At 38.3% G+C, this 16,510-nt stretch overlaps 1 protein-coding gene across 2 annotated transcripts in view; it reads left to right on the top strand.

The window, feature by feature from the left end:
• LOC145358136 (nuclear receptor subfamily 6 group A member 1-like) overlaps positions 1–7,307 on the top strand; it is a 379,208-nt gene extending 371,901 nt beyond the window's left edge. For both annotated transcript variants that reach the window (XM_080211815.1, XM_080211816.1), the window contains 2 exons: positions 6,514–6,666; positions 7,187–7,307. In XM_080211815.1, the coding sequence (XP_080067941.1) occupies positions 6,514–6,666; positions 7,187–7,275 (242 nt within the window). In that variant the 3' untranslated portion in view covers positions 7,276–7,307. The remainder of the gene's footprint in view (positions 1–6,513; positions 6,667–7,186) is intronic.
• The last annotated feature ends 9,203 nt before the right edge of the window (positions 7,308–16,510 follow it).

Here is a 16,510-nt window from a genome sequence, read left to right on the forward strand (position 1 = left end):
CCTTTTGTGCTCTGTACAATTCTATGATTCTATGCTGCAGTGATATTAAAGGCTGCCAGGTGACCAGAGCAAATGGAGGTTAAAGTGACTTGGCCACTTCAAAGTTTTCACAACTGAGGATATTGATCACAGGGCTGCCTGGAAATTACCATGCCAGGGGTGACCTTCAAGTCTGCCAGGTTTAGAAGGGGCAATCTAGCCATAAGACCCGCATCCCGGGAAGAGTGGCAAGGTAAACCCCTTGCCTTCAGCCTGAGCCCATTAACCTCCAGGATCCTTGAGGGACCCCTGCTCTGTAGTCTGGTAGTGGCAGAGGGGCAAATGATCACTGAACCTATCTCCTAGAGCACCCCCGCCCCCGTCCTGTCCCCCCATCCCAAGGCTTCAAGCCAGCATGTCAGAGTGCAAGAGGTTTCAAAAATGGCGCCTAATCTCTGAACAGTGGGGCTCACCAGTGGGTTCCCTGAGATGAGCTCATTTGCATCACTCCTGTTTACTTATTGACATGGGCACTTAACCTAAAAGTGGGAGAATTCCACCATTGTTTTTGGCCCAGACTTTAAACTTCATTCCCTTGCCACAGATTCCAGTAGCTTTTCCAGTTGTAAGTTCAGGTTGAATAAGTTCATGCAAAACCATTGCTGTAATTTTAAAATCTCTGATACTTTCGACCAGTTTGCTTATTCCAATGTTTTACCCCGGTGTCCTTATTTGCAAGGTGGACAAACGACAAACACAAGTAAAGGTTCAACAAGTTTATCAACAATAATACAACTAACCCTTAAATTACCCACATAAAACAAGTAGATACCCCAAAAACAGATATACTACCCGCAAAGATGTTTTGGTTAAAACTGCAGGTGCAATTTTCAGAGTCCCTCTAGTCTTTCGTCACGGAGGTGAGTCTCGATGGGAGCTTCTTCCTTCCTTCTCTGGTCAGTCTTCCAAATGGTCAAGGAACATAAGAATATAAGAAACAGGAGCAGGAGTAGGCCATTTAGCCCTTCGAGCCTGCCCCGCCATTCAATAAGATCATGGCTGATCTGAAGTGGATCAGTTCCACTTTCCCACTCTCTCCCCATAACCCTTAATTCCCTTGTCTGTCAAAAACCTATCTACCTATGACTTAAATATATTTAGCAAGGTAGCCTCCAGCACTTCAACGGGCAGAGAATGCCAGAGATTCACCACCCTTTGAGTGAAGAAGTTCCTCCTCAACTCAGATCTAAACTGAGCCCTCTAGTCCTGCTATCCTTTCTAAGTGGGAAGAATCTCTCTACCTGTACCTTATCCATCCCTTTCATTATCTTATATGTCTCTAAAAGATCCCCCCTCATCCTTCTAAACTCCGAGTACAGACCCAGTCTATTTAGTCTCTCTTCATAGTCCAACCCCCTCATCTCCGGTATCAGCCTAGTGAACCTCCTCTGCACTCCCTCCAAGGCCAAAATATCCTTGGGCAAGTGTGGCGACCAAAACTGCACACGGTACTCCAGCTGCAGCCTCACCAGTGCCCTGTACAGTTGCAGCAAGACCTCCCTGCTTTTATATTCTATCCCCCTCGCTCTAAAGGCCAGCATACCATTCGCCTTCTTGATCACCTGCTGCACCTGCAGACTGGGTTTTTGCCACTCATGCACAAGGACCCCCAGCTCCCTCTGCACCGTAGCATGCTGCAGCTTTTCGCCCTTTAAATAGTAATCCCTCCTACTATTATTCCTGCCAAAGTGGATAACCTCACACTTGCTAACATTGTACTCCATCTGCCAGGTCCTCGCCCACTCGCTCAGCCTATCCAGATCCCTCTGCAGACATTCCATACCCTCCGCGCAATTTGCTTTTCCTCTCATCTTCGTGTCATCAGCAAATTTCGTCACCCTACACTCGGCCCCCTCCTCCAGATCATCTATATAAATGGTAAATAGCTGAGGCCCCAACACCGATCCCTGCGGCACTCCACTAGTCACCGACCGCCAATCACAATAGCACAATTGATACCAACTCTCTGCCTCCTATTAGACAACCAATCCTCTATCCACGCTAACACCTTACCCCCAACTCCATGCCCCTTAACCTTCTGAAGCAACCTTTTGTGAGGCACCTTGTCAAACGCCTTTTGAAAATCTAGAAACACCACATCCACCGGTTCCCCTCTGTCTACAGCACTAGTCACATCCTCATAGAAATCCAATAAATTTGTCAAACACGACTTCCCCTTAACAAATCGGTGCTGCATCTGCTCTATCAAACCATTCCTTTCCAGGTGCCTCACTATTTCTTCTTTGATGACGGATTCAAGCATTTTTCCAACTACAGACGTTAAACTAACTGGCCTATAATTTCCTGCCTTTTGTCTGCTACCTTTTTTAAACAGCAGCGTAACATTAGCCATTTTCCAATCTTCCGGCACTTCCCCGGAATCCAGCAAATTTTGGTAAATAATCACTAAGGCATCCACTATCACCTCTGCCACTTCCTTCAGAACCCTGGGATGCATTCCATCCGGTCCTGGGGACTTGTCCACCATCAGTCCCGTTAGTCTATCAAGCACTACCTCTCTAGTGACAGTAATCACTAGGGTCGTCTCCTTCACCGAGTCTTCTCCAGTCTTCCCTGCTGCTGTCTGCATGTGTTCCTTTATCCCCTGCCTGCTTGCCTTTCCAGAAACTTCTCTGGCTTCCGGCCAATGAGGTCCCAGGAGGGGGTTCTAATACCCAGTGGGTTTCTTGATGTCTGCCTGACAGGACACCAGGGTCCGCCCTCAGGTGTCCATCTCCATGCTGCTGCTTACATGTAACCTGTTATCAGATTAAGCCAACTGCAGGAGCTTGTGGTGACAGAAAGTCTGGCCTGATCTGGGCTTCTAACAATAGGCTGGTGCATTTCAGTGGGCGCAATGATCTCCTGCTAAGTATCAGTAGGGTGCAACGACCTTTGGTAGGAGATTGATGAGTCAGGCCCAGACAGGTTTGTACAACTGGCCTGCCTGAGGTATGACTGTGTTTGATTTTTAATATGCCCAATTCTTTAATTTAGGATATCCAATTTTATCAGCCATAAAACTAGGCCCTGTTTATGTTACACCAGGCAATGTTATTCAACCTGGAATTGATTTTGAAGCATCCTGTCTGACACTGAAACAGCTTACTTTCAGCTCCACAGCACTGACAACTTCCAGCCCATCTCACTCCAGCTGTTACCAAACCTTTTGGTCCAAGACTGCTAGACTGAATTTGTTAACATGCTCTTTGCCAACCTCCAAACCTTCCTTCATGCACATTTCCAAATTCTTTTCTGGCTTTGATCCAACCTTGTGTTTCTTCCCATGTCTTTCAATTCTTCAACTCTGGCTTTTGTGCAACCTCATCATTGATGCAGGGTTATTAGTTACTTTGCCAACACTCTCTGGAACTTTTTTGCAAAACTCATCTGCCTTACTTTTGGAACAACAATAATAAGGTGTCTAAAATCTTAAGAATCCTTTTCAGAATATTTTTAATCAATTGCTGAAATGCTTAATGTGGATATTATTTGCTTTCTGGAATCGTATTCCACTGTTGCAATGTGGAATTAGACATTTGAGGCAAGGGAAGTTCAGAATAGCTACATTTGGCCTATCTAAACAAATCTTTAGCACTTCAGATCAACTGAGTTTTCCACACCAATCAGGCATTTATGTCAGTTTTCTATTCTCAAAAATTGTGAATTTCACTTTTCTCATTTTGGGTTTTATGTTTGCTTTTGTTACTCAATTTACAAGGCAAATAGTTCAAATCCTTTGTGACCATCTTTTAGACACCATTTGGTAGTACATAATTTGTTACTCTTGAAAAAAGTCTTTTTTGTTGAAGCTTTTAGTTTTACATTGCTCAAGAATACAAATCCCAGGCAGACCACACATTTATGCTGTATGTGGGTGGTACAGTGGTTAGCACTGCTGCCTCACAGCACTGGGGACCCGGGTTCAATTCCGGTTTGAGTGACTGTCTACGTGGAGTTTGCATGTTCTCTTGCTGTGGAGGTGAAAGTAAGCCATCTCAGTGGGTTTCCTCCCACAGTCCAAAGATATACAGCTTAGGTTGGCTGGCCATGTTAAATTGCTCCCCTGTGTCCCAAGATGAGTAGATTAGAGGAATTATCAGGGTAAAAACAGGGATAGGGCCTGGGTAAGATGCCCTGTCAGAGAGTCAGTGCAGACTCTGTAGGCCAAATGGCCTCCTTCTGCACTGTAAGGATTCTGTGAGATGAGAAAACTCATTGGTTGGCAAGTGGATTCTGATTTGGTTGATATGTTCTTCATGGATTCCCCTTCAGCTTCAGGTGCATCCCATATTTCAACACCAAAGAGGACATTCCTTTGGACTAAGGTGTGCTCTCAGAAATGTATATTCAAATCCTTTCCAACTACTTAAAATTATATATTAAAAAATAGATCTTATAATTCAAAGTAAGATTGCTTCTCTCATAGACATATTGATTATTATGGTTTATTGTGGCTGGAGGTTGCAAAAAAACCTCACCCTTACTGTATTGTGAATTTTATTGTGGCCCACAATGTGCAGTTGTTCTCTTGAAACAACATCAGTATTAATGAAACATGCATACTTATTTAATCACTTATTTACTTACTGAACAAAATTGATAATTTTAAGCAATAAACATGGCAAGGTTATTTTGAATCTCAATTAAATTATTTGCTTAGACATTCATCATTTCTTAGTAGCAGCATTGCAGAAGAGCTTTTGTCCAATAATACAAAGAGCAGATAATTTACTGGTGTTTTTATTTATAATTGGAGTTTCTTTTTATGGCACTGATGAGAAATATAGTAAGGTTCTTTGGCATTGAGTGTAATTTTTGCCCTAAATTCAGTGTCACACTGACCCTAATCTGATGTCTAATGTTTGTGGTACAAATTATTTGTATTTGTGATATGTTTGGCAGTTTAAGACACTAAGAGATGATTGCTAAATTACATGTAATTAACAACTTCCTCATTTTTTAAAAAAAGGTTACACCTTCCTTAATTTTCTATCAAGTTTTTAACTGGGTGGCCTAGGCCAGATTTTTCAGGCTCAGTGGGGATCCTATCTGGAGGGCTGAAATGTGAGGGTAAACCCAGTTCAGTGAGTAGCAAAAATCAGGGACTGCATTTTATTGACAGCAGCCAGTTAAGTAGCTGCCATCTGATCAACGTCAATAGTCTTCCCCAGAAACTGCCAGTACAATCAGATGGCTAGCAGCCCAATAGCGTCACTACTTGTAGTGGCCACTGCTAGGGTTGCACCTGGAGGAAGAGGGTATATCAATGGACAATACCAACAGAACAAAATATTTGTGATCTGAGGGCACTAGGGTCAGGCAATACTGGCAAGAAGATGCCTTTACTTGACCATTTAAGTGACTCAGTTGGGCTCCAACTAGACAGGTCTTCTGCTGCCTTTCCTACTGCTAGCAAAATAGCACATTAGCAGGAATGCATTGGGTACATCACTCGATACTTATTCACAACATCTTGCCAGCCTCCTCTTCTGAGCCAGCATCCCTAAAGATTCTATAAAATTCAGTCTTAGTTTGCTAAGTAAGGTATGGTATTCAAAAATGCAAAGCTCCAATCAATGTCAGTTGTGATAACTGCTTTTAAGTTTTTAAGAATCTATTACTTTTCTAAATTGACAAATAGATTACATACTACAGCAATGTTCTGCTTTATAAGCTTCTGCAAATCTGCTACATGTATATCCAATCTATGTTGCATTATGTGAACTCAATCAGGATAGTAGTTGGGCTCTACAATTATCTTCTCGATCTCCAAATTAGGAAGATAAATAATTAGCCAAGATTCCTGATTTTAATCACTATCCAGTAGTTCCTGCTGAAAACAATATCCATGTATAGACACTGAGTAAGGATCAGACTTGAAATTGATGTCTCCCATGGTTGACTAACCTGCCCACCATCATCTGGACTCTCACAAGAAAAATGACTGACTAGATTTTATTTTATTTATTTTATCATTTATTAGTGTCACTAGTAAGCTTTGAAGTTACTATAAAAATCCCCTAGTTGCCACACCCCAGTGCCTGTTTGGATACACAGATAAAATTTAGCATGGCCTAACTAGCATGTCTTTTGGACTGTGGGAGGAAACCAGAGCACCCGGAAGAAATCCATGCAGACTCCACACAGTCACCCAAGAATCAAACCCAGGTCTCTGATGCTGTGAGGCAACAGTGCTTGCCACCATGCTGCCCTTAAGACATTGAAGGGCTACCACAACTTTGGACCCATAGTAAGCAAGAATCAGTATCTTCAGCAGAGCAAGTGAAAAAAGATTGGTTTTCAAAACAAAATGCTATCTATACCCAGGGAACCTTACCTCAAAAAATAAGTTTTTACATAGATTTTGAATAATATGGAGTGAAAAGTATATACAGATAACTAAGTAATTTGTATTCAAAGCTATTCTTGTATTCTTGCTAATCAAAGTGCTACTTAAATATTTTCATGCAGATATAGGGGGTCTGACCAATGTATCCCAATTGGAACAATTGAACAAGCGTTACTGGTACGTGTGCCAGGATTATACTGAATTCAAGTATCCACACCAGACCAATCGGTTCCCTGAACTTATGATGTGCCTGCCAGAGATACGCTATATTGCAGGTAATTTAAAACTAATTATTTTAACTTAAAACTAGCAAAATACCTGCCCAATATAACATCACCCAATGAAATTCTTTCTGCTTTAACAAAAATCGTTATGTACAGAATGATTTATCCTGTTTTCTATTTGTGCTGACTTTCCTAGTAGGCAGGTAGACCAGCAATAATATTTAATGTACTCGAAGAAAGTGGCTGGGAAAGAGGCCCATTCAATAACTTGAGAACATAAGAAGCATGTGGCGGAATTGTGCAAAATGTATTTTTGTTTTCATAATCGAAGAGAACAAAATACCAGCTTTATTACGAAACTAAAAATAAGTCAAGGGGAGGAACTTAATGGATTAAATAAGTTTAAAAAAAAGAAATAATGTGACTTGAGATCGACAGCTCTCTGGGGCCCTGAAGATTTGCACCTCAATCTTGATGGTTGCAAGATGAAAAGCTTCAACAAAAAAAGTCTTTTGTTTTAGCAACTGTACTACCAAATGACTGGTCATAATTTATTCTTGTTTTATTACAGGTAAACTGGTCAATATTCCTTTGGAACAGCTGCCCTTGCTTTTCAAAGCAGTCCTGCACTCATGTAAAGCCAGTTCAAGTAAAGAATGAGCCATCAGCCAGTGACTCATAAATTTGCCATGCCTTACTTTGGTGCCTCAGGTGGAGAAGGAAAACGTTGGCCAAGGTTCAGAGAACAGGGAAAATCCTCAGATTGAGAGTGAAACCCTGTAAATCTGACAGCAGCTATATTTTACTTTATCTATTTATTTCACGACAGAGTTGAATGTATGATCTTCAACACAGTGCACATGCTTCTGTACAATGCAGTTAATGCATTTTCCTTGCAGTTTACGGTGTGTAGGGTGTTAATGTTACAGTATTGCCATTTTAGGAGTAGTTGAATTTTTTTATATTTTTGGGTGAGGGGCTGAGAAAAATTTTGTTTTATTAAGACTACCTCAATAATGAGATGACATCAATTGTGTCTGTCTCTTTCCATTTCAAATGCCTTAAGGCTGTCACTAAAGCGGTCCATTTTGGCAAGCTGCTGCCTTGTTGCAAAAAATTGGTACTAGTTGTAATCACATGGATTGCAAAAATTATCTGCCTCTTTATTTCCAGTCTTTGCAAGAGGTTTTATTTCTAACAATTTCTATATTTGTTGTGTGGATGTAATTTTGTACACAATATCAGTGGGGATCCTACAGAAGGATTTAAAAGTGGATGGTGCAATAAAACGCATCCAGGTGCTATAACCGTGCTACTTCCAAACACAATATTCCTACTGATGAGATTCTGTTACAATTGACTTCTAATTGGAAAATGTCATTCATTTGCTTTAAATAGCCTTTTATAATTGACATTAGCTTTGGTACTGATGCAGATGATTTAAAGAAGCTGTGCCATCTTGGATATTCTCTACTGTAAATCAAAAAGTCCTGTTAAATAATGAGAATATTAATGATGTCATTACATTACTAACACTGCTTCTCTAAGCAAAGGATTACCACAGACAACATGAACAGGATGTACAGCTATATATTTCTAAAATAAGAACCAAAGATTGTGAAAACAGAAAATGGTAAATATATTTCCCATTCACTATACATTGCATTTTTAAAATGTCAAGCAGTAGTACATTATATGTAAATCCCTGTCTAAGAGTAACATTTTTAAGGACCTCTCATGGGAGTTTATAAATTTTAATATGTACAATTTTTGTTTAATTTGTAAGATACTTGACTTTGAAGACTTGATTTCAAATTTTAGAATGTCGAACTCCAAGGCAGCATTGCTTTCCAAGGCGCATGCACCTATTTATCTTCCCCGTCAACACTTTTTGTGAGGGTTGCTCTCTTTAAATGACCTACCTCTACCATGAGAAAGTAAAATGTATTCTAAATGTTGAACTCCTATAACTGGTCAGATAGACTGCATTCGTATGGTTTTAGAAACAAGTAAAATTAAACATGACATATTCTGGATACGTATGAAATGGCACTATCATCAGGAAAATCTGCATGGCATACCTTTTCATTTGTTAAACAAAATGGTGCTGTGATGTTAAGTGCATTGTATTGCATCATTTGTTCACCAACATGCTGAAATGATGAATGCTGTCTCATTTCATCTCCCAAATCAAAAAAGGTTGCTAAACATTATGTCGTGAAGACAATGCCGCTGGGCATTCCCCAAATATGGGTAACTTCTGCTACAACTTTTTAGATTTTAGAAAATGATTTGGACATTTCCAGTGATTGTTTTTTCACCATTATGAAATTCAAGGCTGCTATTGGCTCAGATTTTGCAGTGGCAATGACAGCAAAACTATCCCCATTTGCTTTGGTTACTCTGCTAAAACTGGCAGCAAGTTCTGGAGTCTACACATGTGCAGAATAACACAGAAATCCATTTGGTGCTGAGAGTGATCTCACTCTTCTCCAGAGAGTGTGCTCGAGGCACCCTTGGACTACAACTAATGGAAAACAATTGAATTGATGAGAACTTCCACTTACTGTAAAAACCCTTGAAAAAAACTACACTTTGTTTAATGAGGTGTAATTGAGTTTTGTATTGACTCATTATCTTCAATAATTACTACTAAACTCCCTCACTGACCCTGAAAAGCCGATTATGTTTTTGTAGAATATAAAATTTCTAAGTGATAATATTTCCATTTTTTAAAAACATGATTCTTTAAAAACGTATTTATCTTTGTTTTAATTTCTATCTTAATCTAATCATCATTTATTTTAATGGCTGAAAATTTGAAGTAAAAGTGAAGAACATCGTATTTTAACTTCCTGGTTTGCTGTATGGGACTACTTCAAGTGTGAAGTAGCTGCCTACCTGTTTGGTGACATCACTGTTCATGAACACTATGATGTTACCGTGACTTACAGCCAGATGTAAATTGCCATTTGGAAAGGAGAAAATTATTCCACAAAGAAAGCTAGATCGTTATGGGCAGCTTTCTTCACATTGAGGCGAGCACCCTTGTTTCTTTGCTGACCACAAAATCTGAGCCACTGTCTCCTTCCTGCAAATAAGCCCAGTGAAACTATTTGTGAAAATTGAAGACTCTAAAAATATAGTGTCCATTAGTAAATCAGCTGAAATTTAGTGGTTTGGCTCAATATTATCCCAGCAATGTAGGTATTTAAATCATTGCAGAAATAGAAATTTAAGTTCAGTATTTCTGCATGTACTTGTTCTTCCTCTTATGTTTTCACTCTCTCTCCAGTTAAGTAGCTTAATCTCCTACTTAAAATTTTGATGCATCCTTTGCTGGTGATCCCAACACTATTGCATGCTATACCTATTCTCCATAGCTAACTCCTTTGCAAGCAAGTCAACTAATTTGTTTAGTAGGTAGGCAACAGCCATACTCTAATTTGGCCATTTTTCTTGGGTAACTCCCAATATCTAATTATATCTTGTTTTAAGGATTCCCTGTGAAGTTAGGTCATTATTCCATGTTGTCACAAAATAACGACAGTTTGTGAGATAGGAAACTGATCTGTACTATCATAGGTAATGATAATGCGCATTAATCAAATTGAACATAACATTGCTTAGTGCTTTTAGTATAAATTTACTTGCAGTAGATGGGCATTTTAAGAGTTGGATTAAGTTTTGGATTTTGTCAGAATGCAGTGAATTGTTTAAAATAGCTAGAGAGCTTATTTATGGAAATCTACACCCCTCACCCCACTAATACCACTATACAATAAACACACTCCTAATGTGAAATGGATTCTACATATGTCTTACCTCAGATGTTCACAGGGAAGATTTGTAGGTGTCTTTTGTACCTCTAAACTGATTTTTTTCATTTTTTCTATTAACTAAAGTCATAAACAAGAAGCTTTTTTATGCAAGGTCTTCTTTTAGCTCCCTGTCCTTTATAATCTCATTAATTCAATCATTCCTGCAGTCAGACTCCAGATATGCTCATTTTGAGGCAAGGGATTCATTGGTTGATTAATGATGCTGTGTTTCAAATTTCTGGACTAGTTTCTGGAGGAGAATATTTAAGATTGTGTATACTATTAACTTGTTTTGCAGAAGCTTCCTACCTGTGTGTTCAATCTGTAAAATGATTAAAACTGTTATATGGAAAAGACTAAATCAAGAAAACTAACAAAACAGTCTCAGAATAACAGTGTTTTTTGGCATTAGTGCTGAAAATTGGCATACCTGAACTCTTAAATGCAGGTGTCCTCATCTTATTTGCCACCAAGTCTTTTATGACTTGTTTTAAAACAGGGTAAAGTGAATGTGTTGTGTTGCATACGAAAATTACTCAGGTATTATGATGAAAGTAGGTTAACTAGTTTTAGAAGTAGAAATTTTGAACCACTAAGTATCTTTCTCTTTTAAATTGCAATTGAGGGGAAATAATTGAAGGCTGGATGTTTGTAGGGAATTAATCGTTTAAATTACATATATAAAAAAATGACGATTCAAAGTAAGTGTATTCACACTTCGATGTAATATTTCCAATTTCCCAACAATATGGGAAACATTTGCCAGGTAAAGTCTCAGGTAGTTGTCTTCTTGTACTCTTCATTCAGCAGAACTTTGTACAGCAAATGTAGAATGGCACATCAAGTTTGTTAGATTTTGATTACCAGCTATAAAGGAAATCATAGCTGTACTTTCACCATGGAGCAATTCCACATTATGGAGATTCTCCCCTGTACTGATGCTCAACTTCAATCATAACACGTTATCCCATTTAAGTGTATAGCTAAGCTAGCCATCTGTTGTGTTAATACAGATCGAATAATGGGTCCAAACTAGCACAACTGACGATCTATTCCATAAACAATAAATATACTACCGTTAACTCATTTTCAAATGGTATGGAGCACCTTTACTGACAACCAATACAGAAAATAGCATTGATATGAAAACCCATAGAGAAAAGTCCATGAGCTGTAATTTAGTTTGGAGAATCTGATCAAATAATATTTTACAAACAGAATTACAGCAGAAAAGTTGGTTGGTGGCCAGATCATTCAAGTTTTTCAACTTTTACTTTTCAACCAGAATGTTTTAATGTGAAAATTAGAACTATTTTGTCTTAATTTTGGCAGTCTTTTAATTGATGATTGTGGAACATGTAGTAATGGGTATATAATCTTCTAAAGTAGGAAGAATTAAAATCTGTGTTGTCTGATTTACCATTCCTACACCATATATTCTGATTAATCACAGAATGCAATCACTAATAGACATGGAGCTATTTATCTTCCCAGATAAATTTGTGTTATGAAAGCAGCTTGCAGTTTATGCATTAGCACAAATATGTAACTTTTATAAAGAGACAACTGTCAGTTGTGATCATTTTTAGAACTCTATTTGGCAAATGTTAAATACAATATAAAGGAAAAAAAATCAAAAGCCAGCAGATGTGAATGAATTGAAATAAGTACATTCGGTATCAAGTATATGGAACTAAAGTAATTTTTTATTACTGCAAATGTTTCAGAATGTACAGATCAGTTAGTTGTCAGTTCCATATATTCGTCAATTGCTTCAAATATAGAATTAATCCAGACCTTCAAAGCAGAATCCCTCTTTAAACTTGAATTTCATTTCTACCTTTGTTTTAATTATGTTTTACAAGTTTTTTGTGAATGTGGGTGAAAGCAAACCACAAATTAATTATTTACTTTTTTTAAAAATTGAATTAAATTTTCAAGTTAGTTGTTTGTGAAAATGTATCTCTTTCTCAGGATGATAAGCGGCAATCAGTCCTGCTATGTATCCGAGAGCAGGAAGGGGAGGAAAGTTGGTGTATAGTGAAACTATAGAAACAGTAGTGTTTATAGAAAATGTTTAATCATAAGTGACAACGACATTATATGGCAACATAAAGTCTGGGTTTTTCCAAGGGTCATCACTGCTTTGTGTGCATTGCAGTTTGTAGCTCAGGGATCTCTATTTAAATATGTGACCCACTGGAAAAAACTAACCTTTTGCTAAAATTTTCTTTTGTGGACAAATTTAGGCTAAGAAGTGAAATACAAGTCAAAACATCAACTAAACTCATTTGGTTTGAGCTCGAATGTACTACTTATCAGTTTTGGTGATATGGTTCTTGTATAAATAACATCCAACCTTGGCTGCTAATGGTAAATGCACATTCATTCATATAATTGTTCAGACTTTTGCTTCATACTGAATAGTAATTTACTTCAATACTCCAGAAGGTGATTTGTGGCATGTAACCAGTATTCATCAAGAATGTGGTCACTTCTGCATAACTATTAATTTTTGGCAAAATATTTCTTCAGCATCATCTTAGATGGCTCACAATATAAACAAGCTATCAAAATTTAGATTTTTTTAACTCAATTTTCTTTTTCATTTATGCCAAAAATGTTTCAAGTGTCCTAGGTAGTATATAGAATCCCTACAGTGCAGAAGGAGGCCATTTGGGCCATTGAGCCTGCACTGACAACAATCCCACCCAGGCTGTATTGAACGTGCTCCCACGTATTTACCCTTCCAGTCCCCCTGACACTTAATATATACATGACTAGGTATACTTTTGCACAAAAAGTAATTACTTTAAATTGATAGTTATATCACTCAAACATAGAAAATGACTATTGAAAATGATGCAAGTATCAAAAGCTAATTAAATTTTTAGAAGTTTATTGTTAAGGGACCATTGTTTCAGAAGATCAGAATTTTTTTCTATTTGTTCTTTGGATATGGGCCAAGTTGCCCTTGAGAAGATGACCATTCTTGAATCACTGCTGTTAGATCTGTAATTATAAATCCAATGTATTAATTCAAAATATATTCTGCAGTATAGCCAAAGCTGCATTTTACTAGTTCTGATCAGTTTGTTTTAAAGGAAAATACATATGTACCGGTACGATCTAAAAATACTGAGCAAAAGTGTATAAATCTGGAGTAGCAAAAGGCCTATGAGCCAGAATTTTATTACCTCGCTTGCCAGAATTGGGGCAGGTGAGGCTCGCAGAATGGCATTGTCTGTTGGCTTTGGGTGGGATCTTACAAGCTTCCATGTAGGCAGTGGTAAAATTCTGGCACAGGTCTGGATCTGAGTGTCCCAATGTCCACTTCTGACAAATAAATTCCAAGCTCCAGTATTAGTCTAGCAAAATGAAAAAAATCTCGATTTGTTACAGTCTGTTTAAAACAATTCACTGGAGAGTTCTTGATAACATGCACGTTGGCTTCTTACATGCTTAAGGATCCATTTCACCATACGTTGTGTTTTGCCTTCTTTCAAAAAAAATTCATGAAACTAGCTGATAGATTATGAACAAAATGTAAACGTTACAAAACCAGGAATGGCTCAGCATGAAAAGAATTAAAATGATTGTGATATTTAGCAAAACATTTTTGGCACCCAAAACATAAAATACAATATAGAGCAACAACCTGAACAAATGGCTTGTGATAGAATGCTACTTAAGTGTTTTGATATTTTATTGTTTATAAATAATTTTAACACTAACGTAGAAGAATGTTCTGATATCCCAAATATGTCCATGAGAAAAGCACAATGTCTCTGGAAAGCGCCAGTCAATGGCACAAATTACCAGATTATTTGAGTATCAGCTTCATATTGCCTTTAGTGAATTGTGTTTTCTTTGAATTGTGGAATGTGTCTTGTAATAGCTGATGCATAATTTACACAAATGACAGTGTGGAAAAACTACCTCGTGACATCCTGTTGTTTAACGTCATAAAGGGATAATGTGGAAATGTTGAATTTTTTTGCTGTTCACAGAAATTTGAATATCTTACATTCACAGTAGAGTGTTTAATTATCAGCATTTTCTTTTCAATCACTAATTAGACAGACCTGTGTTATGTTTTAAACCTGCATACTTATGGTGAAATTCATTATGTCCATTGTGCCTGGTTAAAGCAGACTGTGGCTCAGTTTACAATGCAAATACTGTCTTGACATTGACCATGAAAACGAGCTATTGTTGTACACTGTGTGCACCTTCATTTACTGCTAAACCATATGATGGTCTTGACTTGTTGGTTTACATGATGCTACTTTTCAGTAAATGAAAAGAGAAGGTTCAAATGAATTTAACTTGCAATTTACAAATTATGGACTGTGAAAACCAATTTCATCTATTTGAATTATTCTATTAATACCTCTGATCATCCTACAACTGTTTCTGGAAAATCAGTGAACTCCACTCCTCTGTTTGTTCACAGGGAGAATCCTCTGCCAAGTGCGAGAACTAGTTTACAATTGATATTGCTGCTTAATTTATCCTAGGTCGGATCGTTAATGGTGTTCAAATCAGGATTGAGTAGTCAAAGTAAGTTTAGTTTGGCACCATTATAATTGGAAAACTAGTGCAGTTAATGCTATTTACATGGATTTTATTGCCACCTACTTTAAATTTAGTCAAATAAAGTGAGAATTATTACATGTTCCACTTTATATGAAAACTTAGGTAAATCCAGTGTATTAGCAAAAAATTAACAATGTGTAATATTTTTAAAAAGAAAATGCTAACTTATTAATTATTCATGTTTAACACAATATTGCTACTTCATAAAAGTTAGTTTAATGGGCAGACGTGAAAGGGAAAAATGGTTGTTAATTTAGTTTCAGTAATTGATAAGGAAATCATGCAGTGTTTTTCAGACAAGAGGTTTGTGAACTAAATGAATAGATGTGAAATTATATCAACACACTAGTGACAGATATAAGAACATAAGTAGTAGGAGCAGGAGTAGGCCATCTAGCCGTTCGAGCCTGCCCCGCCATTCAGTAAGATCATGGCTGATCTGAAGTGGCTCAGTTCCACTTTCCCGCTTTCTCCCCATAACCCTTAATTCCCTTGCCTACCAAAAACCTATCTACCCGTGTCTTAAATATATTTAGTGAGGTAGCCTCCACCACTTCAATGGGCAGAGAATTCCAGAGATTCACCACCTTTGAGTGAAGAAGTTCCTCCTCAACTCTGTTCTAAACTGCACCCGCCCCACCTTATCTTGAGGCTGTGCCCTCTAGTCCTGCCGTCCTTTCTGAGCAGGAAGAATCTGTCTAGCTCTACCCTATCCATCCCCTTCATTATCTTATACGTCTCTATAAGATTCCCCCTCATCCTTCTAAACTCTTGAGTACAGACCCAGTCTATTTAGTCTCTCTTCATAGTCCAACTCCCTCATCTCCGGTATCAGCCTAGTGAATCTCCTCTGCACTCCCAAGGCCAAAATATCCTTGCGCAAGTGCGGCAACCAAAACTGCACACAGTACTCCAGCTGCGGCCTCACCAGTACCCTGTACAGTTGCAGCAAGACCTCCCTATTTTTATATTCTAGCCCCCTCGCTATAAAGGCCAGCATACCATTCGCCTTCTTGATCACCTGCTGCACCTGCAGACTGGGTTTTTGCGACTCACGCACAAAGGACCCCCAGGTCCCTCTGCATTGTAGCACGCTGCAGCTTTTCGCCCTTTAAATAGTAATCCTTCCTACTATTATTCCTGCCAAAGTGGATAACCTCACACTTGCTAACATTGTACTCCATCTGCCAGGTCCTCGCCCACTTGCTCAGCCTATCTAGATCCCTCTGCAGACTTTCCACACAATTTGCTTCTCCACTCATCTTTGTGTCATTAGCAAATTTCGTCACCCTACACTCAGCCCCCTCCTCCAGATCTTCTATATAAATGGTAAATAGCTGAGGCCCCAGCACTGATCCCTGCGGCACTCCACTAGTTACCAACCACCAATCAGAATAGCACCCACTGATACCAACTCTCTGCCTCCTATTAGACAACCAATCCTCTATCCACGCTAACACCTTACCCCCAACTCC

This window comes from Carcharhinus amblyrhynchos, chromosome 25 (genome assembly GCF_965287045.1).
Source record: "Carcharhinus amblyrhynchos chromosome 25, sCarAmb.v2.hapA, whole genome shotgun sequence".
NCBI classification, from domain to species: Eukaryota; Metazoa; Chordata; class Chondrichthyes; order Carcharhiniformes; family Carcharhinidae; genus Carcharhinus; species Carcharhinus amblyrhynchos.